We start from the raw sequence: 27171 nt of genomic DNA, 5'->3' as shown, positions 1-27171 counted from the left end.
GAAAGCAGGGTACAGCCTTCCTGTTGCCTGTGCCTTTCCAGATACCCCCAAATAGCAATGACTAATAGTGCAGAGCGCCTTACAGTTTACAGAGACCTCGTGCCTTAGATGCAAATGACGCACGCCTATTTAGGAATTTCTTTTATAAAGCATCAGGTGTCATAGTGCAATCATTTTATATTTGAGAATTTGCTGCCACAATAAAATTATTATTTTTTTTTCCAAGAAAACATTTTGAGATGGCCAGCTCTCGTGCTCCTGGGTCAATATTCTGGCCTTCCTAGCAGTCATGCTCTGGTCCTCTCAGGGCCTCTCCCAGCTCCCCTCTGGCACCTGCCCACAGCACTGCAGAGTGGCCAGGTGTTGGGGGTCTCAGGGCTCTCAGCCCGGTGTCCCCTTGTGTCTCCTCTGCTGACAGGTCTGCAGAGCAGGAGAATCATGTCTCCTACGGCCCCCTGCTGGGCCCCTGGCGTGGAGGTGGAGTGGGCCCTTTGTGGGTTGGTGTGGGCTGCTGGGGAGAGCCCCCATGCTGAGGCAAGGTGGCCTGGGGTGGAAGTACAGGTGCCTGGCTGTGCCGTCGGTCCCATATGTGTCATGCAGGTTGGTTCCGCTGGCTCTGCCCAGCCTGGTGGGTGTCTGCTTCCTCCCCCACCTCTCTGCCTCAGCCCTTCCTGAAGCTTCCTGTGGCGGGTCTGAGGAGAGACGGCCATAGGAAGACTGGACAGGGGTTGTTGCAAAGCTGGCAGGGTCCCAGCGTGGGATAAAATGTGGGGTGTGTGTGTGTGTCCGTGTCTGTGTGTGGGGGGGTGCCCATGTGCCCCCCTGCACTCCACACCATGAGGGCCGTAGCTAGCGAGGCACTATGCCCCCTGGGGAGGGTTCGCCCTTTGGCGTAGCACCTGTTGATGGGTAGGGGACTCTCCAAGAGCCAGGCCAGCCATGTCCTCAGTGCCAGGGTCTCCTTCCAGGCCTGCAGAGGGTCCCTTCCCTCTTCTATGCCCAGCTTCCTGCTGGCAGGAAGGTGCCTTCTCGCGAGCGTGGAGGCACGCCACGTCACTCCCACCTCCCCTTCCCGGAGACTCTCCAAGCAAGACCTGGCCCGTTTCCTGAACATCGCCGAGACCCACACCCCCGCGTTCTGCCTCAGCTCAGGCCTTGCTGCCACTCTGCCTTGGACCAAGGCGCTGTGTCTGGCAGGGCTCCCTGCCTGCATGTCCCTCCAACCCCGTCCCCTCCTTCTCCACCCTCGTGTCTGCGGCCCTCAGCTCAGCCACAGACACCTTGGCGTGGCACGCTGGGCCTGTCTTAACTCAGTTCCTGACCTCCACGCACTTCTCTAGCCTTTCCTTTCAACCTGCTCCCACGAGGACGCATTCTCATGGATCCATAGAAGCACTGCACAAGTGCCACCTTTGCACCAGGACACTCGTCCCCCACAACCCGTCAACAAATGCCCACCCATCTTTCACAGCTCAGCTGGGCAGCCTTTCCCGCCCAGCTCCCACAGCCTCTCCTCCCCTTGTGCCCACTTAGCCCCGACCACAGGCTCTCGGAAGGGCTCGTTCCTTATTCCATTGCCTGGTTCGGCTGGAACAGCATCCGGCACAGCGGGGCCGCCGTAAATGCTGCTTGATGAGTGAGTGCATGTGGCACTAGCAGGCTTTCCGGACCTGGGTCTTGAACATGCCACAGGAGATGGCTCTTGTTAGGTGGGGCTATAGGGGTACTGGTGTGTAGAAGAGGGTGTCTGTGAGGAGTCACACTGTCCCAGGATTCATTTCAGCCACCACCGAGATGGGCGCCTTGCATCATTGGGTGCCTTGGTGCTTTCCAGCCTCTCGCTGTGCCCCAAGGGCAGGCGAAAAGTGTCCGGGAGGCTCAGCATTCACCTGGGGGATGCTGGCCACTGGCTGAGCCACGACATTGCCCCTGGGCTGTTCTTACGTGGTCACCTCGCACAAAGCAATGTGTGCACTCAAAAGGGAGATATTTTTAGGGGTGTTTTATAGGCAAGACAGAAGGAGCCCATCTGGTGAAAAGAATGCTGCACCAGGGATTAGGAGACCTGGGTTCTATTTATTTTCATTACTGTTGTTAAAACTAAGCATACATTGAACATGCAACAGAGCACAAAATTAGACACAGCCCTCACTGTAGGGCGTCGTGGGGCTGATCTAACCAGACTCACAACTGCGGAAGGGACCAGAGACTGTCCTTCACGTCCAAAAGTAGCAGGCCTGCCCCAGCCCAGCTGACCCGGCCTGCCCTTGGGGTCTTTCCCTCCTGTGGTGGGGGCGAGGGTCTGTGACCCCCACAGCAGGGGGCTGGGAGAGGGCACTGCTCTTGGAGTGGGGAGAAGCTATCTACTTTGGCCCTTGACCTTGGCCTTTCCTGGTCCGTGTTTTACTGAGCAGAGTTCAGTGGCTCATACCTCTGTTAAGCAGAGGTCATGAAGTGTACAAGAATATTCCAGAAAGCTGAGCCCGTGTCTACCGTTTGATCATCTTGAGATATCCTGTGATGAGTCTGCAGAAAGCAGAGGCACAGAACCTCATGGTTTGTTTTGTTTTTTATTTTACCTTTCTTGATATTTCAGATAAATGCAAATAACAATTTTTCTGTATAAGAGGTAACAAACATAACAGGCTTGAGAGATCTAAAAGCAAGGCTAAGTGTTCTTGATTCCACCTCACTATCGAAATATCAATATGATATTGGTATTTGGGGAACATTCCTACCTTTTTGAGATAATTGCCAAAAAGACAACAGTTGCTACCTGCTAGCCTCCCACTGTACCCCCATCAGAGGCAGGGGGCTGGGCCAGAGGGACTGTAGGATGAGCACACCCAGGAAGCTTCTTCTTGAGCCCTTGAACCTGTGGCCAACATTGGTGTCAGTGACGAGTGTGTTTCCTGCCTGCTGTGCACGTCCCCTACCGCCCAGTGCACAGCACCCCTGTGGTAGTCTCGTCTGGGAGGGAAGCACGTGGCCCCCCCATAAGCACAACTGGACTTGGTGGAAAGGGAAGTGCACAGCCGAGGAAAACTGCCAGTGGCCTGCTGGGACTCTTAGAGCTCCAAGTATGAGGTTGAGTGGAGGCAGCTACCCGCCAGCATCACGGTCTGGCTACAGTTCAGGGTTTGCGTCCAGCCATCACTGTCCCTCCCCCACGCTCCCTGACACGAGGTTGGCCCTTAAGTGGCAGGCGCCATACTGCAGTGCCTTCCCCACCAAGAACACCCAGAGCACAGGACTTTCCTTATCTGTCTTTGCATCCTGATGATCCAGCCCAGTGCCTGGCAGGGAGGAGGAGCCCAGTGAGTGCCAGTGGAAGGGGATTCATCTGGCTCGCCGGACAGGTGGTGCCTGGAGATGATGGTCCCTGGTTCCATCTCCCCAACCTGGGGTTTTCGTTTTCCCAGTTGTAAAACTGGAGGAATGAAAGATGCTGATTTAAGAACGTACTCCTTTCTGGCAGTGGACGCGCCTGGCTGTGCTTCTCAGTTCAGATCATCTTTTGTCCTGGTTGCTAACAGAGAACCTTGCAGTTCACCGCTAACCATAGCCACTATCTGCCTGATGGGACACAAACATACAGGCAGGAGATCCCCCTTTAACTTCTTGGAAAATGAGCCCCATCAATCACTCACTGTTCCCCTTCACTCATTCATTCGTTTGTTCTACTAGTTCATTCATTTGATAAAGACTTACTAAGTGCTTTCTGTGTCCCAGCCCTGCTGGTAGGCATCTAGCAGCACCGTTTTCAAGGACGATCTGTCATCCCTTGGCTACCCTGGGGAGACAAGGCCATTCTCTGCACTGCTTTTTCAGATGGGGGCATGGAGGCAGACTGACTCTCAGTTGCTCCCATAATCACGGGACATGACTCAGAGCCAGGGGTGTTGAGTGCGGCTGCGTGGGCTGCACATCGCACCATGGAGGAGACTCCCTTGGGGCCCTGCTGGTGGGCTTAAGTGTCCAGAGCTTAGTCCATCTCGTCCTTCTCCCCATCCCAGCAAGGGGAATGCTGATTGTTTTCTGTGGCGTGCCCTGAAGCTGTCTCTGTGCTGCTGTCCACACCCACCCCCACCAGCCCCCACACAGCCTCTGGCTTAACCGGGTGCCATGCACCATGCAAGCAGGGGACCCGCTGCCACATACCTCCACCCAGGCTGGCCTTCCCCAGGATCTGACTGCACAGCTTATCAACCGTATGAGCAGCTTGAAAATGTCCCTCTTCCTTTGCTCTCGTCACTGGAAAATACATGCATACCTACCTAAAATAAAAAGCAAAACAAAACACAAGAAACAAAACAGCACAATAGCAAACACACCCCTGGTGACCAGGTGCCTCAGTAGAGCATCTCCCCTTTCCCTATTACCTTAACTGCCCCAGGTCCTAATCACCACGAGCAATTTCAGCTGCATCAACAGGCCTAAGCGATGTCCCCAGAGACTTCTCCAGTTTGGTGAGCACGCAGATCATCCTTATGTTTTCATTCCTTTGCCTGCTGCTACGCTAAGCTCTAAACTAGGGAAGCCCCAGGGACCATAGGCAAAGGACTTGGATTTTAGGAGCATCTCTGCTACTCCTAAGGGCAAGCTTCTCTCTTTCTGGATCATTTTGCTATCGATGAAATGGGGACAAGCAGCACAGGCCACATCAAATGCACAATGCTGGAGGACTCAGTGCTCTCTGTGCCACAAACGTGGCTGGTTATGGACCCACAGCCCAGCCTTGGTAGGAGGGAGACAAGCTAGGGAATCTGAAAACGTGTCTCTGTAGGCCACAGGAATGATCCCTGGCAGGTCAGGCAGGGACAGCCGGGCAACTCGTCCCAGCACCTACCCGCATTCTGAACAAGCACTCTTTGCATGTTTCAGAAGCATTAATAATATAAGCATCTGTGAGGCACTGGGCAGGATCCTGGCTGCCTGGAAACCAGATTCTGGCTTGCTGGCTGGAACACATGTTGCATTTGAATTTAAGAGGCTGTTTTTCCTTTCTGGTTTGTGTCCATGAGAATGGTGTGTGTGTGTGCACGTGCGCATACATGTGCGTGGACGTGCAGGAGAGCTGATGTGTGTCTGAAGTGCACATGGGTTTGCATGTGTGTGCATTCTGAGATTGGAATGTGCACTTTCCCCTCTACACGAGGTTCATACGAAGTATGGCAGTGGAGATTTGGTTGATGAGAAACGGTCTCCTGTTTCCCCATGCGTGATCCGTCAGTGAGCCCCACATGTTGCAGGTGTTTGGGCCCATGAGAACAGCGTGGGATGTAAGTGCATCTCTACATCAACTAATTAGGTGTTGGATAGATGACAAAGTTTGTACCATCCACAACTTTGTGAGGATGGGGGTGTTACTGAGCCTGAGAATGGGTTTTGCTGATTTTTCCGTACACCTTCACTTAATCACCCTGACAAGACTCACCTGCCAGCTGCAGAGGGCGGGAGTCAGCCCTGGAACAGGCACAGGGGCGTGCAGAGACTGAGCCTGCAGCCTTGGTTTCCCCAGCTCTACGTCCTTACAATCGAGCAGATGAGCTGTGCCATAGTGACGATGCCGCCATGTCCTTGCTCGGTGCTTTGTTCACTGCTCAGTGCTTTGTTACATGCCTCATTCATTCAGCCGACATTTGCTGAGCATCTACTTCGCACAGATGTGGCCACTCACAGAAAACAGGTGGGCAGGGGAGGACAGGTGATGCTCACCCCATTTGTATCATATAGTCTGTGGGGATCAGAGCCAGAAGGGGAACTCAGGCTTCCTCTGAGTTGAGAGCTTCTGTACCCCCTTTCACAGGAGCACGTGTTAGCTCTTGTCTGTCTGTGGGTGCACCCTTGAGAAGGTGCTGTGTAGGCACCTGTGCAGGGGTCCCAAGGGTCCCCCTAGGAGAGGCCAGAGGGCCTCTCTGAGATGCCACCACTCTCCCTACAGAGTGGCGACAGGGAAGCGGGGCGAGGATGATTCTGCAGGATGAAGACATCACCACCAAGATCGAGAATGACTGGAAGCGGCTGAACACCCTGGCCCACTACCAGGTGAGGTGAACGTGGGCGGGGAGGAGCTGGAAGTCTCCGCCCTGGAATAACAGGGTCTCCCCAAGGCTATACGCCAAGCCCCAAATCCATTCTTCACCAGCACTTCATGTTGCCTTAGTGACCCAGGGGAAATGGATGTCACCCAGCTAAGAAACCAGGGAGCCTTGACCTGTTTGGAGATAGCGTGCTGATGTGCACATGTCCCACAGGGTGTGGGCACAGAGAGTCCCCAAGGACAGGCCCTCTTTAGAGGTTCCTCTGGGTGATCTCCCAGGGAAGCACTGGGGTTGAGACTGCCAGAGGAGCTCAGAATATCATTCAGCACTCAGATCTGTGTCTTGTTTTGCTCAAAGGGAAGCTGACAGCCTCCGAAGTCCCCTAGTTCTCCAGCAAGGCACCCATTGCCCCTTAGAACCAAGTTAATCCTAACTCGTCCTTATTTCCTGGGGTGGCAGAGTTGCTATGCCCAGGTCCTTAGAAGCCTTTTCCCTGTAGGTGCCAGATGGTTCTGTGGTGGCTTTAGTGTCCAAGCAGGTGACAGCCTATAACACAGTGAACAACTCCACAGTCTCAAGGACCTCAGCGAGCAAATATGGTGAGAGCTCATTGAATGTCCTTGGGGGCCGGGGTGTCGTCACGCTGGCGGCACAGCTCCAAGGCAGCAGCGCCTGGGAGGGGAAGAGGGTGGGTCAGGCAGACTGAGCATCAGAAGGGAGGGCCAGGTGGGGTAAGAGGCTCCTGGTTCCCGCCGGCCACTCTGGTGCACGAGCAGAACTTTCCTCCACGAGCAAAAGAAAAAAATCCCACCTTCGCGAGTGTCTTAGATTCTATAACATGCTTTCCCTTATGTGATAGTTATTATCTTACATCATGTTCATAACAATCCGGTGAATTAAATAATTATTATTTCCCCTGATTATGCAGATTAGTAAATTATAACTCAGATACACAGAGGCTAAATGACTTGTAAAAGTCACTCTGTGATCACGCAGTGGAGCTAAGGCACAGACCCGGGTCTGAGGCCCTGCGGCGGAGGGCAAGGGTGCTGGACACGGGGGAGAGGCCCGGAAGGAGCCCTGTTCTGCCACCGCCCGTGTGCTCTGCGGCCAGTCGTCTGACCACCATGAGCTTTGGTTTTCTTGCCAGCAAAACAGGGATTGAAAAAACTGCTAACTTTGCAGGATCATTGAGAATACTAAATAGATGAATACATAGAACGGTGCCTGCACACAGTAGGACCATCATCTTTCCTTCTTGCTCAATTTTCATTTCACTACACCTCAAAGACACTGGCAGGAGCTTCAGCAAATAAATGGGAAGGGTTGGCCCAGGCCCGAGAGGATGAAAGTGAGCGGACTGGGCGCTTACTCCCTGGTCAACCTTCATTAAGGGAGACAGGCTACTGCTCTCACGTGTGTACTTGAGTGGCCACACAGAACACGTCCAGAGACATGACTTGAGAACTCATACAAGGAAAAGTATAAAGACAGTACGAGCTTATATTTTCACAAATTGAATAATTAAGGGCATACACATCGCAAAGTACAGGAGGGAGGGGAGATCGGAGTGGGTGGATAAACCACAGGTAGTTTCCTGGAGGTAGCAGGAAAGGCAGCCCAGTTTCAGGGACTGTACCAAGGCAAGGTGACAGCGCCAGCAAATGGCAGCAAGGATCAGACAGGGGTTGGGCTCGGCTGCAGCAAGGGCTGCCTCGTGAGGTAGCGGGCCAAGGCGGCGTGGCCTCACACACGTTGGGGGGCGGTCCTTGTCCCGGCAGAAAACATGATCCGGTACACGGGCAGCCCTGACAGCCTCCGCTCACGAACGCCTATGATCACTCCTGACCTGGAGAGCGGAGTCAAGATGTGGCATCTGGTGAAGAACCACGAGCACGGAGACCAGAAAGAGGGTGACCGGGGGAGCAAGATGGTGTCCGAAATCTATCTGACACGGCTCCTGGCCACTAAGGTATCGGACTTGAGAACAGGGTACAGGGAGCCCATGGCTATGGCCTTCATCAGCCCGCAGAAATGCCAGGGCTGGCCAGTAGCTAGTGTTTGGGCTGGTGCCTACTCTGTCATCTACCCTGGCAGGCACTGCTGACCAGTCCCAGCACTGAACCTCAGAATCCTTCTTAACCCAGTGATCCAGGCAAACCCTACAGATACATCGGTGTTGGTGTGCAATCTGATCCCCCTGTCTATGCCCTGTCTCAAATACTGAGACTCTAACTTTTCACGTTCTTCCACCATGCCTTCTTCTCTGGGGTATCATATACAGTCTCCAGGGGTGGAAGTCAGGGCTCCATCCGTGACTACACAGGCTCCATTTCTAATCCTGGTTCTGGGGACGTTTCGTGCCCACAGTTCTAGTCTTTCACTCCCGAGACTGGGCTCAGCTCTGCTCTCTGCAGAGCCAAATGAGTAACTGTCATTAGCCAGTATGAATAATGCCCAAACAAAACCAGCAGATTGTGTTTGTCTGCTCTGACCAAGTGAGTGTTCATTAGCATTTGGGAAAAGTGCTAAAATAACACCGCCAGAGGGTGTTAAACCAAACCGTGTTGTTGGCAGAGGAAAACTTACTCGGGTCCAGTCGTGAGTGTTGGATCTATTTTCCATGCGCAGGATAGATGTAAAGCTGTGAGAGACAGATGAAAGGGGGGGAAAGATGTAATACAGGACTTACCCAATGTCACCCACGCAGGGCAGGCTGTACACTGTCCTCCCCGGCCCCAGTCTGTGAGGCAGGTTTTAAAACCCGTCCTCAGAGCCTTGTGGGTCGAGCTGCGTCTGACCGTGTCCTCCCTCCCCAGGGCACGCTGCAGAAGTTTGTGGATGACCTCTTCGAGACCATCTTCAGCACGGCGCACCGCGGCTCCGCCCTGCCCCTGGCTATAAAGTACATGTTTGACTTCCTGGATGAGCAGGCGGACAAGCATGGCATTCACGACCCGCACGTGCGCCACACCTGGAAGAGCAACTGGTGAGTGATGGGAGGACCTGGGCACACCAGCAGGGGCGAGTGACTCAGCCCGCCCAGCCCAAGCCAGGGGTGGTGGGACTGCAGGCCTTGGGGAGGAGGGCGGGCGGGAGGCCACCCCCTCAGCAGGGCGTCCAAGCAGGCTCATCCTCTGGCCCTCCTGCCCTCTCTCACTCCCCTCTAGTCAAATCTGTGAATCATTTTTTTTTTCCTATCAGTCACTTAGTCCATTAACAAACATTTACTGGACCGCTAAATGAGCAAGAAATAATTTGCCAACTGTCATAGCCAGGGCAGTCTCCCATCCGGGTACCTCCTGGGTGCCTGACATCATGCCAGACACTGAGGATTGTAGACTAATCACACATGGCCTCTGCCCTCGGAGAGCTGACAGACAGGAGTAAAAGGCAAGGAAGTCGCTGTCTGGGCGGAGAGGCAAAGGCTGCGATAGGAGATGTGTTGTGTGCGGCTGCATCGGAGAAGGGCAAGGTCCAACAGCGAGTCCCAGGAAGAGTTCTGAAGCACACGCAGGAGTCATCTAGGTGAAAAGGGGCATTTCTCTTCTATTCAAGGAACTACTGTCTTCTCTTCCAACACGCTTCTTTTCCAAACTCTGTTTGGAGAAAAGATCTGCCCTTAACTTCTTTGTCTTCCTTTGAGACGACAGGATTCTCCAAGTACCAACTGACACTCTAGGTGTCCCCCCTCCGGTCCCCTTTCTCCTTTTAACCTGTATCATGCTTCCCTTCATCTGCGAGTGATTTGTATTTCAGGTTGAGATTGCAAGGTTAAACATCAGTATTTAGCACTTGGGATGGAACCTTGCAAAGCTGAGACTCAGTAGATATTGATGAGCAGCAGGGCCATGGTGGTCTCTGGTTGAGAGCTCTACCCCGGGCAAAGCTGGCTTGGATGTAGCCCTTGGTTCCAGAATTGCCTCCGTGCAGCTTTTACATGGTGCCGTCCCAGGTTGTTCTTTCCCTGATTGTCCTTCCCAGGCAGCATGGGCCTGCTGCCCAGCACCTACCACTGCTAGGACTGGCAAGGCGCTAGGGCTCCGCCAGGCACCCTGCCAGCCGGCCCCAGGCCCCAAAGCAAAGCACAGGTGAAGGCAGAAGTCAGGCTATGGCAGTCAAACTTTATTCAACGTAGCGTGCCCTAGCTCCTTACCTGAGGAAGGGTGCTATCTCTGCTGACCCTGGAACATCAGGCAGGAACAGAGGTTTGGACTGCAGCACTGAAGAGTGGGGTTTGCTCCCACGTTAACTCTTGATGAGGGAAGACCTTCCATGCTGGGGTTCTTGTAACCTCTCTGAGATAAGACTCAAAATCCAGATTCCCCACTCGGGTCAATAACACAGGTGAAGCGATGTCCTCCTTTGGAGGCCCAGCAGGATCTGGTCTCTCTCAGTGCCTGCCTCTGGGTAAGATGCACTTAACTCTCCCAGTCTTCTTAGCGTGACTCTCAGGAGCTCTTCCGAGGGGCGTGTCCCTGGCCTACCCAACCTGCTTCTCTGTCAGGGCGTCTGCCCACTTACTACCCTGGTTGAGTGTCAGCAGCCTCTGGGATGTAAGAAATGCTCTGCCCAGACCTTATCTTGGTCCCGGCCAGGGAGAGCTGGGTCTTTCCAAATCGTTTCTACATGCTCTTAGTAGCCTGTGCCAGGAATACCACCTAAAATGGTATCCAAACCGTTTGTTTTCAGCCCATCCCTCCTGCCAGGGTAAGGCCACCTCCAAGGATGCCATAATGTCCTGGGGGGAAGCCAGATCCTCCTGTTAAGCCAGCTCTTGCAGGGACTCAGGTGTCGTCACAAAGAATCCAGGCCCAGGTGAAGGAAATCCCAGGAAGCAGACAGCCATCCTGTGCTCACGGTCTCTCATCAAAGGACACGTCCCCTGACCCTGACGGGATCCTTGCTAGCCTGGGCAAGAGACAGTCAGTCTGGGAATCTTGAGATTTGCATATTGACTTGGAGTTAATTGTCCCTGATTGAAAAGAGATTGTTTTTTTATTCCTGGCTCAAGGTGTACCCCACCCTCTCCCCACCCCCTTCTTCCAAGCTCCCTACCTTTTCTCTTTTAAATAAACCTCCTGCTCATTTAGCCTGAGTGGCTGCAATCAGCCAGAGATTAGTGCCACCACTAATGTTAATAATATGCTAATGTTTCATTAGGCAGAAGCCTCCAGTGGGTGTGGTGGCTTCTCTCTTCCTGTGTCTGTCATCATCACTGTTGGCTTAAGGAACCGGGAGTGCAAGGGAGAAACAGAAGTGGTGGGAATGTGGATCCCAGTGTGTCCCTATGCGGGGTGGCACTTCTGGAAAAACAGGAATATGTGGGCAGAGACTTAACATTAACTGGGAAATTGTGGGTCCTTCATCCCGGGCTCTGAGCCCAGCTGTCGTAGTCTCCCCTTCAAGAAGGCTGGGCACCTGGCGTGACTGCAGCTTTCACCCTGTGCTGTGGCTCTCTGAGCTGCCCTGGGACGCTGTCCCATTACCTCCTTTTCTGGATTTCCAATGATGAAGCCAGTGCCACTAAATATGGTCGCATCTCAGTGCTGCCTGCCTTAGCCCTGCGCTGCACACTTTGTAGGAACTTAATAAATACTTGTCGATTGATCAGTAATCTTGAATGCTAGGTCTTGTATTTATAGCATTTGCTGCTTGTTCGTACCGACTGCTGGGAGATACAACAAGTATAGAAATACTGTACTCGCTCTATTGAAATAATGTAATTCAGAGAGTTTAAGTTCTAAGAGGCAAGCCAAACACATAACGAACATTATGACTGTTACCAACAGCGAGAACCACCACCCAAACGACAATAAAACACCAGGGGAAATGGCGGGAGGCAGAAGCGGGAGCAGAGGGGAGGGAATAAGCGATCCCTTGCGTGGCACAGGCCCGTCCGGCCCCCACTGCGGCTCGCCAGGCTGGACGGAACCACGGATGGGAGAATCAGCAGGGAGAGGTGCAGCCAAAGCGGGCAGGGGGCGGTTTCTCCCGATGCCCCGGACTCTTTGTAGCGACAGACTTGCAACACGAGACCGCACTGCGCAGTCTCCCCCTTTGACCGTCGTGTATGCTGACGGCCTCCTGCAGCAGGTGCACCCCTGCCTCCAGTCCTCCCCCAACTAAGACCACCTCTGCGTGTTTGAAAACTCCGACCACCAAGTGCCACTCTGGGAAGGCTTTCTGGACTCTGCCTCTGGGTAGACCCGATGCCTCCCTGGGTCCGCGTTGAAGCCCACACGCTCCCTGGTGCTAGCACCCATGGATCTCTGAGCATGTATTGGGTTCCATGTCTGACTTCTCCAGAAACCCACCAAATTGCAGGCTTCCTGAGGGCAGAGGGGTGTCCTATTCACAGCCGCGTGCCCAGTTGCCAGCATCGCTCCTGGCGGGCAGCAGGTGCTCACTGGGAGAAGGGGGAGGGGGAGGATGGAACACAAGGGGGCAGGCAAGGTGGGCGAATGTGGGTTTTTAAGTGCACCAGCTTGGAGATGAAAAATCAGTTTTCTACATGGAAACACAGCCCAGGGCCTTCCCCCACAGGAATAAGCTACAGGACCAGGCAGAGGGGAAGCGTGTGGCTTCTGCTACGTCACACGGTGGGTGACAGAGAGTCAGACATGAGGCCTAGAGTCAGGCGATTCCTTAAAGTTTGCTCCTTGTGTCAGGCACGGGGGCAGACAGCGGACCAGAGACAGAAATTCCCCTTTACAGCATACGTCGTGGCCGCCGCCTCTGCCAGAGGGGAGATTATGAGCCTGCAGTCAGGGCCTGGCGTCACACCCTCTCCAGTACCTGCCAGTGTAGTCTGAGTGAATTATTCAACCTCGCTGACCCTCATTTTTCTGGAAGGCAGATTGGGGCCCTGCAGACCCAGCTTCCCTCCCGTCCCCAGCATAGAGGAGGCTCCTGAGCTCTGCTAGTTCCTCTGACCACCTGCTGCTTCTCTCCACGCAGCCTGCCCCTGCGGTTTTGGGTGAACATGATCAAAAACCCACAGTTCGTGTTCGACATCCACAAGAACAGCATCACGGACGCCTGCCTGTCCGTGGTGGCGCAGACCTTCATGGACTCCTGCTCCACGTCGGAGCACCGGCTGGGCAAGGACTCACCCTCCAACAAGCTGCTCTATGCCAAGGACATCCCCAGCTACAAGAACTGGGTGGAGCGGTGAGTGCTGTGCCAGGGAGCATGCGAATTAGTCACCTTGCCCTGATGAAAGGTCCCTTCCCCCTGAAAAGTGAGCTGGCGCTTCCAGACTGGTCATTCACAGAGCCTGATCCTGCTGCTGTACCTCCCACCCACCCCACGACCCCGGTGGTGCTGTCTGCTGAAACGAGCACTGGGACATGTGGCCAGAGGTTGCCGCATGCTCTGCTTCCCTGCGTGGCAGGCCCCAGGCCTCAGTGGCTGAAATGCCTTCTAGGCCCAGGAAGGAGACATGGCTCCTGGCTCTAATCCCCACCCCACAAAAATAAATTTTAAAAAAACCTGTGATCTTAGGACTTCAAGGGACCAAACAATGTCTGGCTGTAGAAAGGCTAGAGGTCTCTACCCCTGTGCTCTCTCTGTCTGGCAGTTCCCAGCATTCTGTGGGATGTCATTGTCACTCTCCGAACAGTTTCTCACTGTCCCTGCCCCTGAACTCTCATGCAAGGAGCTCTGAATGCCCTGGGTCTTGCAGTGTTGCCTCAGCCACTCTGCCCATGCTCAAACCACAAGGACTCACAAATGCCATGACTAAAGGGCCACCGGTAAGCTCTAGAGCTGGGCTTTCCCCGGAGCAGTGCTCACTCAGTGCTAAGTCACAGTAAAGAACGCTAGTGGGCCGTATCAGCTCCATATGCCAAGTACCTGAGCTAAGAAACTGACTCAAACTGTATTTATTTATTTATTCGTTCATTCATTCATTCGTAACAGTAGCCCTGTAATGTAAGAGGACAGGAATTATAACCTCTTTTTATGCCTGTGAAGATGAAGAAATATACATACAGAATGGCTAAGTAGTCAGCCCAAGATGATGTAAGTGGCCAAGATGAAACTAGATTCCAAGCCTCTTAGCTGATTTCCAAATCTCTTTTCTACTCTTTGTGATGATTTCAGATAGGGCCTCTCTCTGCCAAGCCATATGGTACCCCTATGTGAATTAAGGAAGGTGCTTCTTCCTACGGTAGGATATAACCCCACACCAGGGCGAGTGGTTTGCTAAACGATGAGATGAGCTAGTTGCCAGCCCCTGCTCACCCTCTTGTCCAAGTACTTTTGTGCAGTGAACAACCTGCACAACTCTACATGGCAGTCCTGCTTTTAGAATTAGACTCCCTTTCTTTCTTTTTTCCAAGTAGCTTAAGTATATAGGAAACATAGTTGGAGGCTTAAGTTTGGTGCCTTTTTTAAGAGTAAAGAGACCAGAAATTGTTCTCCACTTGGTGACTGAAGACAAAATGAACTGTATCATTTTGCGCATGGCAGAGAGACAGTCTCCATGTCTATACTTGAAAACTGCCTTCCCTCGTGCAGGGGGAATAACTATGAGATAGTGGAATTCTGGCTGCCTGAGTGGAATAGTTTCACTAAAAGGGTTTAATTTTGTTTTCCCTCCCCCCCTCTGTTCTTTGATATCCTCTTCTCCCTTCTGCTGATGTATGTGGTGGACGTGCCATGTTGGCTGTCAGGGAGAGAGCTAACTTTTTTGTCCCCGTGTCTGATTAAGTCTGAGTCCCCGAGAGAGGCTCTCACCTCCTGCTATGTAGACAGTGGCTCATTCTTCTGACAACAGAGCTGCCAGGAGTGAGCCCTCCTGTGTGGACAGCCACCCCCTCAGCAAAGAGAGAGGGGCAGGAGGCAGCAGCTGAGCCGTGGGTTACCCCTGCACTGCCACAGTGTCACTGTGATGCAGCCCCTGGCAGCGGGGGAGGAGCCAGGCATGAGGAGGGCTGGGGACGTTTATGAGGCATCTGCATAGAGGACACTTCCCTGGAACACGGCTGGGTGGGCGGAGGTGAGATGGATGAACGTGCCAGGCAATTGGTCTGCCTTCCGCTCACTGCTCGATGAGATCTGTGCCACGCAGCTGTCACGGGTCACAAGTAAACCTCGTCCGTTTGGTTATTTTTAGGAGTGGTCCGATGGTTTCCATTTCTTATCCCACTAGTCTCTTAGCAACCACTGGCACTCTCAGGAAAGTCATCTTTCACTTGATCGAGGTCCCAAATCCTTTCTCCTCTCATTTCGGGATGAGGGTGCAAAGCCAGAGGGATCGAGAAAACAGCGTGGATAGGGGTGGAGGTCAACCCAGAGTGCTTCTTCCTTTGGTGATAAATGGTCAAGTTCACTCCCACTCCCCAAGGAGGCGGGCTTCAAGCTCCTCTGGCTCCCTGGAGGGGAGAGTGAGTCTGGCAGGGCAGAGCTCGCCCAGGGCCCACAGTGAGCCTGATCTCCCACCTCCCCTTCCAAGGGCACCGGCAGCCTCCAGTTCAGAAGAATGACGGTGGAGTGCCCTCCTCCTGCAGCCAGGGCTTGCCCACTTCTGAACGTGCCGCCTTGGTGCTGCGAGCATGCAGACAGCTGCCCCGAACTCTCGGCTGTGCAGTGTGCCGTGCACACATTTGGGGAAGGCCTTCTGCACCACACAGCTACGAAATGGGATATACCCTGCTGGCCTTCTCTTCAGAGTGGATGCAAAAGGAAAGCAAGTGAATTCAGGAAGATTCACTGTCTGTTGAGAAGCATAGATGATTCTATCAGCACCTGTGCTAGCTGGTGTCTCCTAGAATTCTTTATCTACTCATCCTTCTACTGTCTTCCCACCCATCCTTCTACTGTCTTCCCACCCATCCTTCTACTGTCTTCCCACCCATCCTTCCACCTGTCCTTCCACCCATCCTCCCACCTATCCTCCCACCTGTCCTCCTATCCATCTTCCCATCTATTCTCCTGTCCTCCCATCTATTCTCCCACTTGTCCTCCTACCCATCCTCCCATCTAGCTTCTCAACCATCCTCCCTCCTGTTCTCCTATCTAGTCTCCTACCCATTCTCTCACCCATCCTCCCATCTATTCCCCATCCTCTCGTCTATTCTTCCAGCCGTCCTCCCACTTGTCCTGTGACCCATCCTTTCACCTGTCCTCCTACCTGTCCTCCCATCCGTCTTCCCATCTATTTTCCCATCCTCCCATCTATTCTCCCACCTGTCCTCCTACTAGTCCTCTCTCCCACCACCCTCCCATCTAGTCTCCCACCCATCCTGTCATCTGTTCTCCTGTCTGTCTTTCCACCTGTCCTGCCACTCGTCCTCCCTCCCACCACCCTCCCACCTATCCCCCCAGCCCACTCCTGCCTGCAGATACCTTGTAATGCTAGTGGTCTGTGGCCCCACGGTGGACTCCCAGTCTTCACTGCCTCCATCCACGAATTTGTACTTTTGCTTGTGGCCAAATCTAGAGAAGAGGAGAAGAGTCTCTTGGTTTCCCATTAACAGTTAACTGCCACACTCATCTCACAGAGCAGAACTCAGTTGTGTTGTCACCATGAATTGGTGTGTCATGGTCAGTAGCAGTAAATTTGCATGCTCAGTAGTGATTTCCTCTGATTTTAACTTGGAAGAGCTTCAAGGTCATCCCTGTAGCAATGCTGATCTCACTCACTTGCCGCCAGTTGGCTTTCCCAGGGAGGAAATGAGCAGAGTGGACTTGCAGTGGCCAGCGGGGCTTGGGCTGTGCCACGCGTTTGAATGCCATCTACCATGTGCACCATGGCATGAGAAAGATTAAGAATTTTAAATATTTAAATATGCTTCCTAAGGAAACTATCCAGTCAAATATATAAAACTGCGACAGCTGCCCCTGGGAGCAATACTAGAGGTGAGGTATAGACGTTTCATTAACATATTAATTAATCCGTGGGTCAGAGATTTACGGTACCCATCATGGGTGTACTGGGCACTGGGACATATGGGACTTGATCCTGTCCCCACTGGCAGGTGCTCGTTGGGCACCATGTGCTGTCGTGTTGGGGGCTCGAGGGGAAGGCTCTCATTCCGCTGGGCCTGGAGGGATCGGCCAGTGATTCACAGGGGAGAAGACTTTTGTGCAGGGTCTTGGAAGGTGAGTGTTGGGGACATCAGAGCATCAGCTCAGAATATCTTGCACTTCAAGGCGTTTGGAGGAATGCCAACACTTTGTTCTTTGCAAAGAGGTTAGGGCATTGGAGACCATCTTCTCAATCACTGGAGGGCTATACCCAAGGCAGAGATGAGAGGCTCCCCACCCCACCCCAGGCCCGGGCTTTCTGCCTGCATCGCCCCCACAACAGGAGTCCACAAACGTGAGACACCGCAGACCGGCCCGCAATGGAGGATCCAGCTCTCTGGGCCCTGCCCTTTATGGCAGCTGCCAGAGGCCTGATGTCGGGGCCCAGAGGTCCTGGCAACCTACCTGGTGTGAGCAAACTCCGCAAGGAGAGCTGGGCACGGCCAGTGGGGCGACCCAGCCCCGCCTCAGCCCTGGCCAGTCAAGGGACTCCTGGGGGACTTTCGGGGCACCAGTTCCTTCTGAAGGTGGACTCACCTGCAGGCAGAAATCCCATGGGAGCAAGTTCAAGTACAGGGCTTGAACTTGAAGGTCGGCCCAGGCTGACCTTCCCCTGCCTCACTGCTCAGCCAGCTGATGGGAACACTTGTTCGAAGTTCGTTAACAGGGCTGAATCACATTCTTTGTGATCAATAAGGCCTCTCAGTGGAGGAGCCCAGGACAGAAGCCAGAAGAGGAAGAGCAAGAAGGAATCAGTTGCGCACACGGCAGAGGGACTGCCACGCGGGGTTGTTATCAGGCTCAAGGGTGCTGGCTAGGGGGTGGGGTGGGCAGAACCCTGGAGGGGAGCAGCAGAGGTCAAGGCAGTGTCAGCAAAGCCCTGCAGAGAGCCCTAGCACCAGGCAGGGCTGGGGTCAAAAACAGGCTAGAGTGTCAGCATAGGGCTGTCTGTGGCCACTCAGCTCAGCTGACTTAGAACTTGCTGAAGTTGAAGTCACGTAGTTGGCCCACCTATGGGCTAAAATCTGGCCACAGACTGGCACTGGTCCGCCCCAGCCTTGTCAGTGCGAAGGCAACAGGAAAGAAACAGAGCTGCTCCTTGCAGACCTGACCTCACCGTGAGAGAGAGCGACGTGTCCAGGAGAGGCACGTCAGTGCTGCCTCTGGATGAGATGAACCCCCATTCCACTCTCAACCTCCCTAGCCAACCTCTCTCTGTCTCTCTTTCTCACACACACACATACTTTCTCGGTATTCTCTTTGGAGAAAAGGACTGGGCTTGTGTACCCTGCCATGAGGCAAGCCATTGCAAAGGGACAGAGTATGGGCATCTGTTGTTTCCAGGGGTGGGTCCCTTCACTGTGGTCCCTAGCCTGGTTTCCCGTATCCCTTGGGGACCCTAAAGGCAGCAGTAGGAGCCCTGGCACTGATGGCAAAAAGCCCAGCAGAACCATCCATCTACTGTGAAAAGTTTCATGGGCAGGCAACAGGAACCGCAGGCCTCTTTGCTTCTGATGACAGCTATGTCCTCTCAGTGGGAACCTGGGTTTTTCATGCTGGTCAGAGGCTCTGATTGTCTACAGGTGACAGAGAAAGCTTCAGACCCACCCGTGTTATCAGAGCTGCCTGGCCAGCTGCTGGCCCTGAGACCAAAAGTGAGTGAGGTCATTCATGTTTTTCGCCAACACAATCTGCGAGGAGAACCCTTTACTTGACAAACGTATCTTGCTTGGCAGACGTGGGATCCCTGAGGGAACAATGGCACAGGTCTCCTTGGGAGTGGCAAGGTTGAGAGCCACTGCGGAAGTCTCTGGTCTCCCACTATAAAATGGAACGTTGGCATTTATGGCATTCCAGCAATAGTGCCAATGAATCGAGTCTCTCGCTGGAACTTTTATACCTGGAATGCCACTAAATTGCTCAGAACCCTGTGCATTGAGGTACCTGAGATGTGTTTTGGGGTGAATCACAGGCCTCGAAGAGAGCAGAGACACCAAAATGAAACGTGACAAGGAACAAAGGCCCCAGTGGCTCAGAAGATGAGGAAGGGGCAGAGGAGAGGGAGACACTGGAGGACACCAGCCCACATGGGACGGAGGAGTGGGGCAGCCTCGTCTGAGCCGCCGGCTGCTCTGAGAAAGGCCATGTCATTAAGCTCTATCCTTGTTACTTGTCACAGCAATGTGTCGTGGGCCGAGACTTCCTGCCTGGCCAAAATGCTACCAGTTCAACAGAGCAGTTGGCACGGTGTCCAGTGTGTGGCTGGGTTCCTGAGGGCCGCGGGAGTCCCCTCAGACGCACCTTCCCTTGCTGGGGACTCCAGGTTTCAATCCTCCCTCTGCCTCCCTGTTTTCGAGATGGAACGACAGGTCTGCAATCCCAGCACAGCGACGGCCCAGAGCAGGCGGCCAGCCGACCCCTCTCCAGCCCAGCAAAGCTCTGGTGGCAAATTGAGCTGTCATTTTACTGCAGGCCCTCGAGCTGATGCCCAGGCATCATGGGAGTACCACCACTACCAGCCTCTCACCCAAACCCTGGGCGCCAGTGGGGACAGGCAGAGGTCGGGGAAATAGCCTGGGACTGATGGAGTCCTGCTCATTGCAATGAGGGATGTGGCCAGGCAAACAGAGGGTTGGGTGCAGGAAGACTGTTCCAGAGCCTCCAGTTAAGCCCTGAGTGCTGAGAACTCCCAGGGTCTGTCACCAGCACAGCCAGAGAGTGAGTGCCTCTCCCTAAGCTGGGTGTCTAGGCGTCTCACTGGGCTTATCCTAATCCCCACCCTGGAGACTGTCCCCCTACCCACCCTTCCTGATTCTGGGCTCCCAGGCAAGCCTTCCCCAGCATGGCAGCCATGGGGACGCAGTGTGGGCTGGGCTGAGCTGCCGCAAGGGTTTGCCGAGGCCTCTCTGTCTTTGCCGTGACCTGTTCTCTTTCATGTAGTCTGCAAACCCGAAAGTGCACGGGAGAGGGTGAGAAGTGGCTGTCTTTGGGGCACGGAGGCCTTTAGTTTCCTCATTAGGAAACTGCACAACTCCCCTCTGGCGGGAGAGTTGGGGTTTGGTGCATTAAATGTCAAATTGCAGAAATTAAAAATGTAAATGCTGGCATCTAATTAACCAGTTGACAGCAGTGCACAGCTGCAAGTGACAGTGACGGATTGCCTTCTGCCAGTCTCTCTTCCCCAGTGGCCCCAGCTCTGCTCTGTCCCATTTAGCCCCCAGAGAACAGAGGACATCAGGGAAGAGCAACTGCTTGGAAGAGCCTTTGGGCCCTGCTGGAGGAGACCTCCTGTGTCTGTGGGCGTTAGAGGGGGTCTGGACTACTCTGCGCGGCAGCTGGGAGCAATGCAGATGCACGAGGCGGAGCCCCTCTCACTCCTGGTCCCTGTCCTGTCCACCCCCCGACCATGTCTTGGCCACTTCCCAAACCCCTGCCCTCTGCCTCCTGCATCCAGAGCCACAGAGGGTTCTTCCTGGGCCAGACCCAGGAGCCCAGATGGGAGGGAGATCACCATGGTCCCCAGGTGGCCAAGGCACAGGCAGCCACTACCAGGAGTGCAAGTTGGGCCTGTGGCCCCAGACCCGGTGCTGGGAGTTTCCATCTCTCCTCTCTACTCCATGTGCACAACTCCAGCTTCTTCCTCCTCCATCCCCCGGCAGGTATTACTCAGACATCGGGAAGATGCCGGCCATCAGCGACCAGGACATGAACGCATACCTGGCCGAGCAGTCCCGGATGCACATGAACGAGTTCAACACCATGAGTGCACTCTCGGAGATCTTCTCCTACGTGGGCAAATACAGCGAGGAGGTGAGCGCTGCCCTGCTTGGGGCCTGTTGGGAAGGAAGGGGGCAGAGATCAGAGACAACCTTGCATGGCTTCATGTACAAGAACAACCCCCTAGATACCCCCCACCCCGCTGGGGAGACTCTGTACCGCCAGGACTCAGGGACTGTGCTGCAAAGACCGTGATGCTAGAAACCCTCCAGTCTGTAAATGCTGCATTTATCCCTGTTCTTCTCAGATAGATAAATATCTGTTTCTTTCATTTTTTTCTCTTTTTGTGCTTATTTTCTCCCCTGCTATTCCCTCTTTTTTATTTCTTCCATTTCTCTCTCTGAACTAATTCTCTTTAAATAAGCACTCTCCGTCCCCATGGGCAGGCTCTATGGAATGGTGTGGTACAGGATGGAATGAAACAGACAGAACAGAACAGCAGTGAAACAATGAGACCGCCTAGCACAGAACGAAAGGGGGTAGAACGTGTTTTCAGCCGTTGTGTTCCCTAGGTGGAAAACCCCACCTGCGGTAATGGTCACTGTATACACTGCCTTCCTTCTGGCCAGCACAAAGGAATGGGAGTGTTCTTGGCTATGGGATGGTTTTGTTTGGCTGTGCAGCTTAGACTAGTGGCTTCAGAATCCAGATTTCCTACATCTGAGCAGCAGCAAAGCCCCCCTTTTCCACATGGAAGTAGTAAGAGGAGCTAAGACCAGTGCCCTGGGCTCTCTACTTCCTCACGGCCTCGCCACTGGGAGGAGTCTGGGGACTCAGGGGAAAGAAGCAACCCCAGCAGGCTGATTCCGTGACCCTCAAGTCAAAGGGAAGCCCTTGGGGGAGGGACCCCTGATGTGAGTCTGCAACCAGGACTGGTCTAGGGCAAGGTTTCCACCTGCCTGTGGCAAGGCAAGGTAGTAAGCATGGTATAGATTACAGCAGCCTCATATTGGAAAGGACTGTCCCTTAGTCCACAAGGGACTACACAAGTAATACACTTGTCTACTCTTGGCGTTAAGATGTCCTGTCTTTATGAAACAACGGTGCCCATTAATGATGGCTCTAGGCTAGCCCATCTCAAAAGTTGGCCAGCTCTATCTTGGTCTCCCCAATTGAAATTACATTAACTGGGTCATGAAGGACAAAGCCCTGGGAGCCTTCCTCGAGCCTTCAGCCTTCTCTTAACCTCCTCTCCCTCTTCTCCTTTACCCCTGGCCTCTCAGACCCCAACACTAGTAGGATCCTCCCACCCCTGCTTGGCCAGTGGCTCTCTGGCACAGGCTTGGTGCTAAAGGTGCCCACAGCTGTTATCAGACTCTGTCCTCTCTGCTGGAGGTGCACTAGTAGTTCCTCCGTTTTACAGATGAGGAAACAGGGTTCAGAGAGGTTACCTATTTTGCCCCAGATCACTCGGCTAGAAACAGGCAGAGTCTTTATTCAATCCTACGTTGCCTGAGTTTGAGTCAAATTCCAGCACGTTTTCCATCATGGGCCACAGCTGCTGGCTGTCATTGTCCTCCACCAAGCGTCTGACCTCAGAAAAGGCTTTGGTCGACATCACCCATTAAGTGTTTATGACCAGTAAAGCTTACGGCCTTACTTTTCTAGGGATGTTTGTTTTTTAATAGGCAAAGTTAAGCCAAATGACTTTCTAAAATGTGGAATTTCAGGCCTCAGGGAGCTGATGGGGAAGGTTTTCTTCTTTGGAAGGAGGGGTGGGATGTCTTAATATCCACGAAATCACTTTCCCGCTAGTCACTGAGTGCCACACCTTTCCATCAGATATGGAACTCTCTGCTGTTGAACCTGCAGGTAACTGTAGCATTTTGGCACAGGCGTCTTCAACAAAGACACCATCTTTTGCAAGCAATAGAATACACAGTCACTCAGACATGCTGATGTGTGTGCTGGCATCCTGTGCTTACTGCCATGTGGGTGCCCACACACTGCACCCCAAGCCCAAGTGCCTCCCATACCTCCCCATCCATGTTGCCCAGGCCACCAACTTACCCGGTGCTGTCATGTGTGCATATGCACATGCCCATGTCTTTCCAGCCATTGACCACATCCACGCTGTCTGCATGCCCCCTAAGAACACAAGCAGATACACACAAACTAGTAACCTCCCCGTTCTTGGCCCTTCAACAGATCCTTGGACCTCTGGACCACGACGACCAGTGTGGGAAGCAGAAACTGGCCTACAAACTAGAACAAGTCATAACCCTCATGAGCTTAGACAGCTGAGAACCGTCCTTCCAGGGCCACCCTGGAGGGGGGACACACCAAGCCGTGCCTCAGTCTAGATTATCATCTTTACCAAGTGCAAGTTCCGACTGGCATCAGCAGCATCCCCTGAGCAGCGCTGTCTCTTTCTCTCTCTCTGCCTCTTTGTTTCTCCCTCCTTCCTGGGTCCCTTCTCTTCTAGTTGCTTTGCCAACGCGACTGGACCAAGCCACTGGCCCCCAGTTAGTCCAGGGATGTGCAGGCCCATCGCGAGGGAGCTGGCCACAGGGTATCAGAGGGGCTCTGCCCCAGCCGCTCCTGACCCGCACGTCAGCAGCAGGGCCCAAACATGACGGGGAGCCAGGGACAGAGGACGTTTCTGTGCTGCTACTTCATCTTCCACTTCAGGAGCCCCCGCTTTGGCCCGAACCTTGGCCCAGGGAAGAGGCAGTGAGCTCAGTATTATCTGCACTGGGAAGACACCACCTGGCTCTCCCTCCCCACAATTCCCTCTCCGAGGGGTTGGTCAGTGGTCTGGTCGCTTTGCAGCTGTGAGAAGAGGCCACACCTCCTGCAGACAGCTAGAGCAGGGCACACGTGAGGAGTCGGAGGTCCCCTCGGGGCTGCCTCTCACCTGCCGAGTTGGCATCCAGAGGCCTCCTGTCCCCCTCCAAGTGTCCAGGGGGAACTGCCTGCCCAGATTTCTCCCTCACTTGTGGAAAGCCAGGCAGGAGGAAGAATAGTATTTGCATTCCATCATGGACGTGCTCCCAACCTTCTAATCTGGCTCATAGCAGCAGAAATGTCACACGGAGTGGGAGAAAAGGAAATAGAGTTGCATCTACTCTGGAAGCAGAATTGTTGTGTTCCATTCACCCCCAAATTCAAATGAGTCCCAACCACAGTCATAGGTCTAGTTCATTGCCAGAGCCCCAAGTGCTGTCTAGAGAAAGCATCTATCTCCACCCTCCTTTGTCACCCTCATCAAGGGTCAGCGTGAAATGCAGGGTGCATCCAGGAGATTCTACCTCCAGCCGTCTCCATGGCTCCATCCCTACCATCCTTCCTGACAACTCCATAGTGGCTGGCCCGACAGCCCCGTGCCTGTTCCCCCTGAAGGATCTGGTGCCAATGCTATGCAGATGACTTTGTCACTGGACTGTCCAGACCTCCTTGTGAATGAGTACATCACCATCTCACTGTCTGTTTCGTCATTCTCCTTCCTCATCCTTTCTGCGGTCATCCCTGAAAGAAACGCACTTAAGCACAGCCTCGCAGAGACAGACTGAAATGCCAGCCAACCTCAGCTGCCAGCCCGTCCTGTCTGGGGGGCCCTGAAGAGCTGATGGACCTGGTTGGATTGGGAGGAGGGACACACAGTTGGCCTTGGCCCTGGCATCTATCTCTGCACCTGTCCTTCCATCTATGATGCACCATGTTGGCCGTGCTGGGGAATGTGTGGTCAGAAATGGATACTAGGTGAGCAGGGGCTTGGTGAGAGAGTCTAATGGAGGGTCATGGAAACCTGTCATCTTAGAGAGACCTTAGGTGCCATCTGGTCCTGTCTCCCGCCATAAGTAAGAACTCTCTGGGCAGCTCTTCTCTGGAGCTATCCACCACCATGGGAGACAAGGAGAAGCATCCTCTAAGGTGAGGTGGAAGCCAAGGGTTCCACACAGTCTTGCCTTCACTTCCTGAGCAGCAGACATCGTTCCTTGTCATCCTCTCAGAACGAACCCCAGTTGGTGGAGGAACCACACCATTTCCAGCAAAGTCCATGGAGCATCCTGTGCTTTGAAGGACGCTCACCTCTTTTGATGTGAATATGTGCACATGCGTGTGAGCGCATGTGCATGCATGTGTGTGCGCGTGTCTGCCCCAGGAGTAGGTGGAGAGCGCAAAAAGACTTCTTGTCCTATGTAGGAGGATTTTGAAGTGTTTCTCTTCCCTTGCCCCTTGCTCATCTATTCATCCTGCAACTTCAGGACATTTCAACACTAGCTCTCTCTGCTGAGAGCCGGTGACTGAAAGAAGAGGTCACCTATCCATAGGAAATCAGGGTGGTCGCCTGCCAAGGCCCGACTGCAGTGACCCAGAGCAGGGTGTCACGTGGCATTGCAGAGGACAGATGGCGGAAAAGACACAGGAAACCTAACGAACAGGAAGAAGAGAATGGGAAGAGATGCATTGGAAGGGGAAAAAAATAACCAAAGGTTTTGGCAAATGTAGTACCAGATGGAGAAGCATGGATTTTTCTACCCTTGATCATTTTGTTTCCTCCCAAGAAGTCACAGGACCTTGCAGAGCAGAAAGGGTGCATGTGGGAGGCAGACTGAGGGGGCACCTTGGCCACCCAGATATTTTTGCACATGTGAAGGGTTGGGGAGGAGAAGAACATGAACATATTTAACGCAGATTTACTGGATGGATGCTGTGTGTGTGAGTGCGTGTATGAGTGTGTTTTGATTTATTTTTTAAGTTTTGCACAGCTAGAAAAAAATGAAGCAGAAAAAAAAAAAAAGACTGTGACCACGGTTCTGCTGAAGCTTTTATTTTTTACCAGATGATTATTATTGTTATTGTTACTTTTGCGGTACAAGACTTTTTTCCCCCATGTTTTTGTCATAAGAAAAATTTCAAACACCTCAGAGGAACATAAAGGTCAGGAAGAAAGAGGAGACAAGGACAGACCAGTTCCTGGCTTTCCTCATTTCTCCTGGCGAGGGGCTGGGGCGAATTTTACTTCGGTTGCTGGGGCGGGTTGTCTCTGGTGCTTTGTCCCAGTGGCCTGCTTGGGGACTGAGAAATCAGAGCAAGTCACCCAGAGCCGCAGCCCATCTTGCTCATAAAAATTCTCTTTCTTTTTCCTATTTGTTTTCCATTTTTTTCCGTTTGGATTCTTGGCGCATGTGTGAAATGTTTAAAAGCAAAGACAGGCAATGTTGTCAAAAAATCTGTCCTCCCCATCCCCCAAATCTTGTTCCCAGACTCCCCTGCGGATCCTCTGTTTCCTCTCCTGAGAACTGCCCAGGTGGCTTGCGGGCTCCCAGAGAGAAGGGAATAGGGCAAACTCGGTCTTGAGGGTGGGAGGCCTCCTCACGCCTCCCTCTGTGCTGAAGTCATTTGCAGTGTCACAATCCTGTTGAAGGTGAAGCTTCATCTCGCCTGAGTCCTGGGCAGAGGACAGGGGAGAAAAGGCGATCTCCCTCACCACCCTCTAACCCACCCTTGCACGCCCCATCCCAGGTCAGAATGGTACCACATCCCAAAGGGGACCGCGGATGTTGGAGGGAGAAGGGCGCAGGCTGGTAGTGGCGGGGAGGAAGGAGCTATCGGGGTCCTGGATTTAAACGACTGAGTAGAGGAAGCCGAGGAAGAGAGCTGCAAGCTGGTGGTTTTTCCCGGGGCGCAGACTCCCCAGGTGTGAACTCTGCCGTGTTCTTTGTTCTTCCCTGTAAGGAGAGACCCTGACATTTCTTGGTAACTGCAATCAGTGCCACTAAGTGAAGTTGGCCATTGTGTCAGTTACTTCCTCAGGAAAATATTTTCTTGCCTTCTTCTTTCAGTATGGTCTTAAATTTGAGGACAGAAGATAAACTGAGTGTCCCACAGGCCAAGGTACATTACAACCCCAGCGTGACACCCACACCCAGAGCCAGCCCCCAGAGCCTCCCTCCTGGGAGCCCGAGGGCCAGGGAGCGAGCTCAGGGTTGCTTGCGTGGGGCTATGCCCAAAAGAGAAATCGTATTCAATAAATTCCAAAGTTTGAGGCAGATTGTTAAGAATGGTTCCCAGGGAGAAGCAGGAGTTGCCACCAGGTAAGGTCTCTGGCTTCGTCCCCTCGGGCCCAGCTCCTGCTCCCAGCCCAGGTTAATGTTGATGTGCTGTCCGAACACCCACCCCCGGCTTTCCTGTCCCTCAGATCCCTGGTGCCATGTCCCCATTGCATGTCTGCTTCCGCCTGTGCTCCTTCCCCCGCGTTGAGCATCCTCCTCCTCGTCCCTCCTGCACGTGTAGTCTCCTTCTCAAGGCCATTTGTCCACCCGAGGATGGGAGCTGCTTGGCCCTCTCCGTAGACAGGTCGGCCCCACAG

General features: G+C 53.5%; 1 protein-coding gene across 1 annotated transcript in view; it reads left to right on the top strand.

Annotated features, from left to right (window-relative positions):
* PLXNA4 (plexin A4) overlaps window positions 1–23099 on the top strand; it is a 353895-nt gene extending 330796 nt beyond the window's left edge. Inside the window, exons 25-31 of the mRNA XM_012659563.1 lie at window positions 5945–6048; window positions 6544–6643; window positions 7826–8016; window positions 8864–9033; window positions 13005–13217; window positions 20738–20888; window positions 23004–23099. Of these exons, the coding sequence (XP_012515017.1) occupies window positions 5945–6048; window positions 6544–6643; window positions 7826–8016; window positions 8864–9033; window positions 13005–13217; window positions 20738–20888; window positions 23004–23099 (1025 nt within the window). The remainder of the gene's footprint in view (window positions 1–5944; window positions 6049–6543; window positions 6644–7825; window positions 8017–8863; window positions 9034–13004; window positions 13218–20737; window positions 20889–23003) is intronic.
* The last annotated feature ends 4072 nt before the right edge of the window (window positions 23100–27171 follow it).

This window comes from Propithecus coquereli, unplaced genomic scaffold (assembly GCF_000956105.1).
Source record: "Propithecus coquereli isolate 6110/MARCELLA unplaced genomic scaffold, Pcoq_1.0 Scaffold620, whole genome shotgun sequence".
In the NCBI taxonomy this organism is placed as follows: domain Eukaryota; kingdom Metazoa; phylum Chordata; class Mammalia; order Primates; family Indriidae; genus Propithecus; species Propithecus coquereli.
Note: the sequence above shows the minus strand (reverse complement) of the source record. Positions and strands in the feature narration are given on the sequence as shown.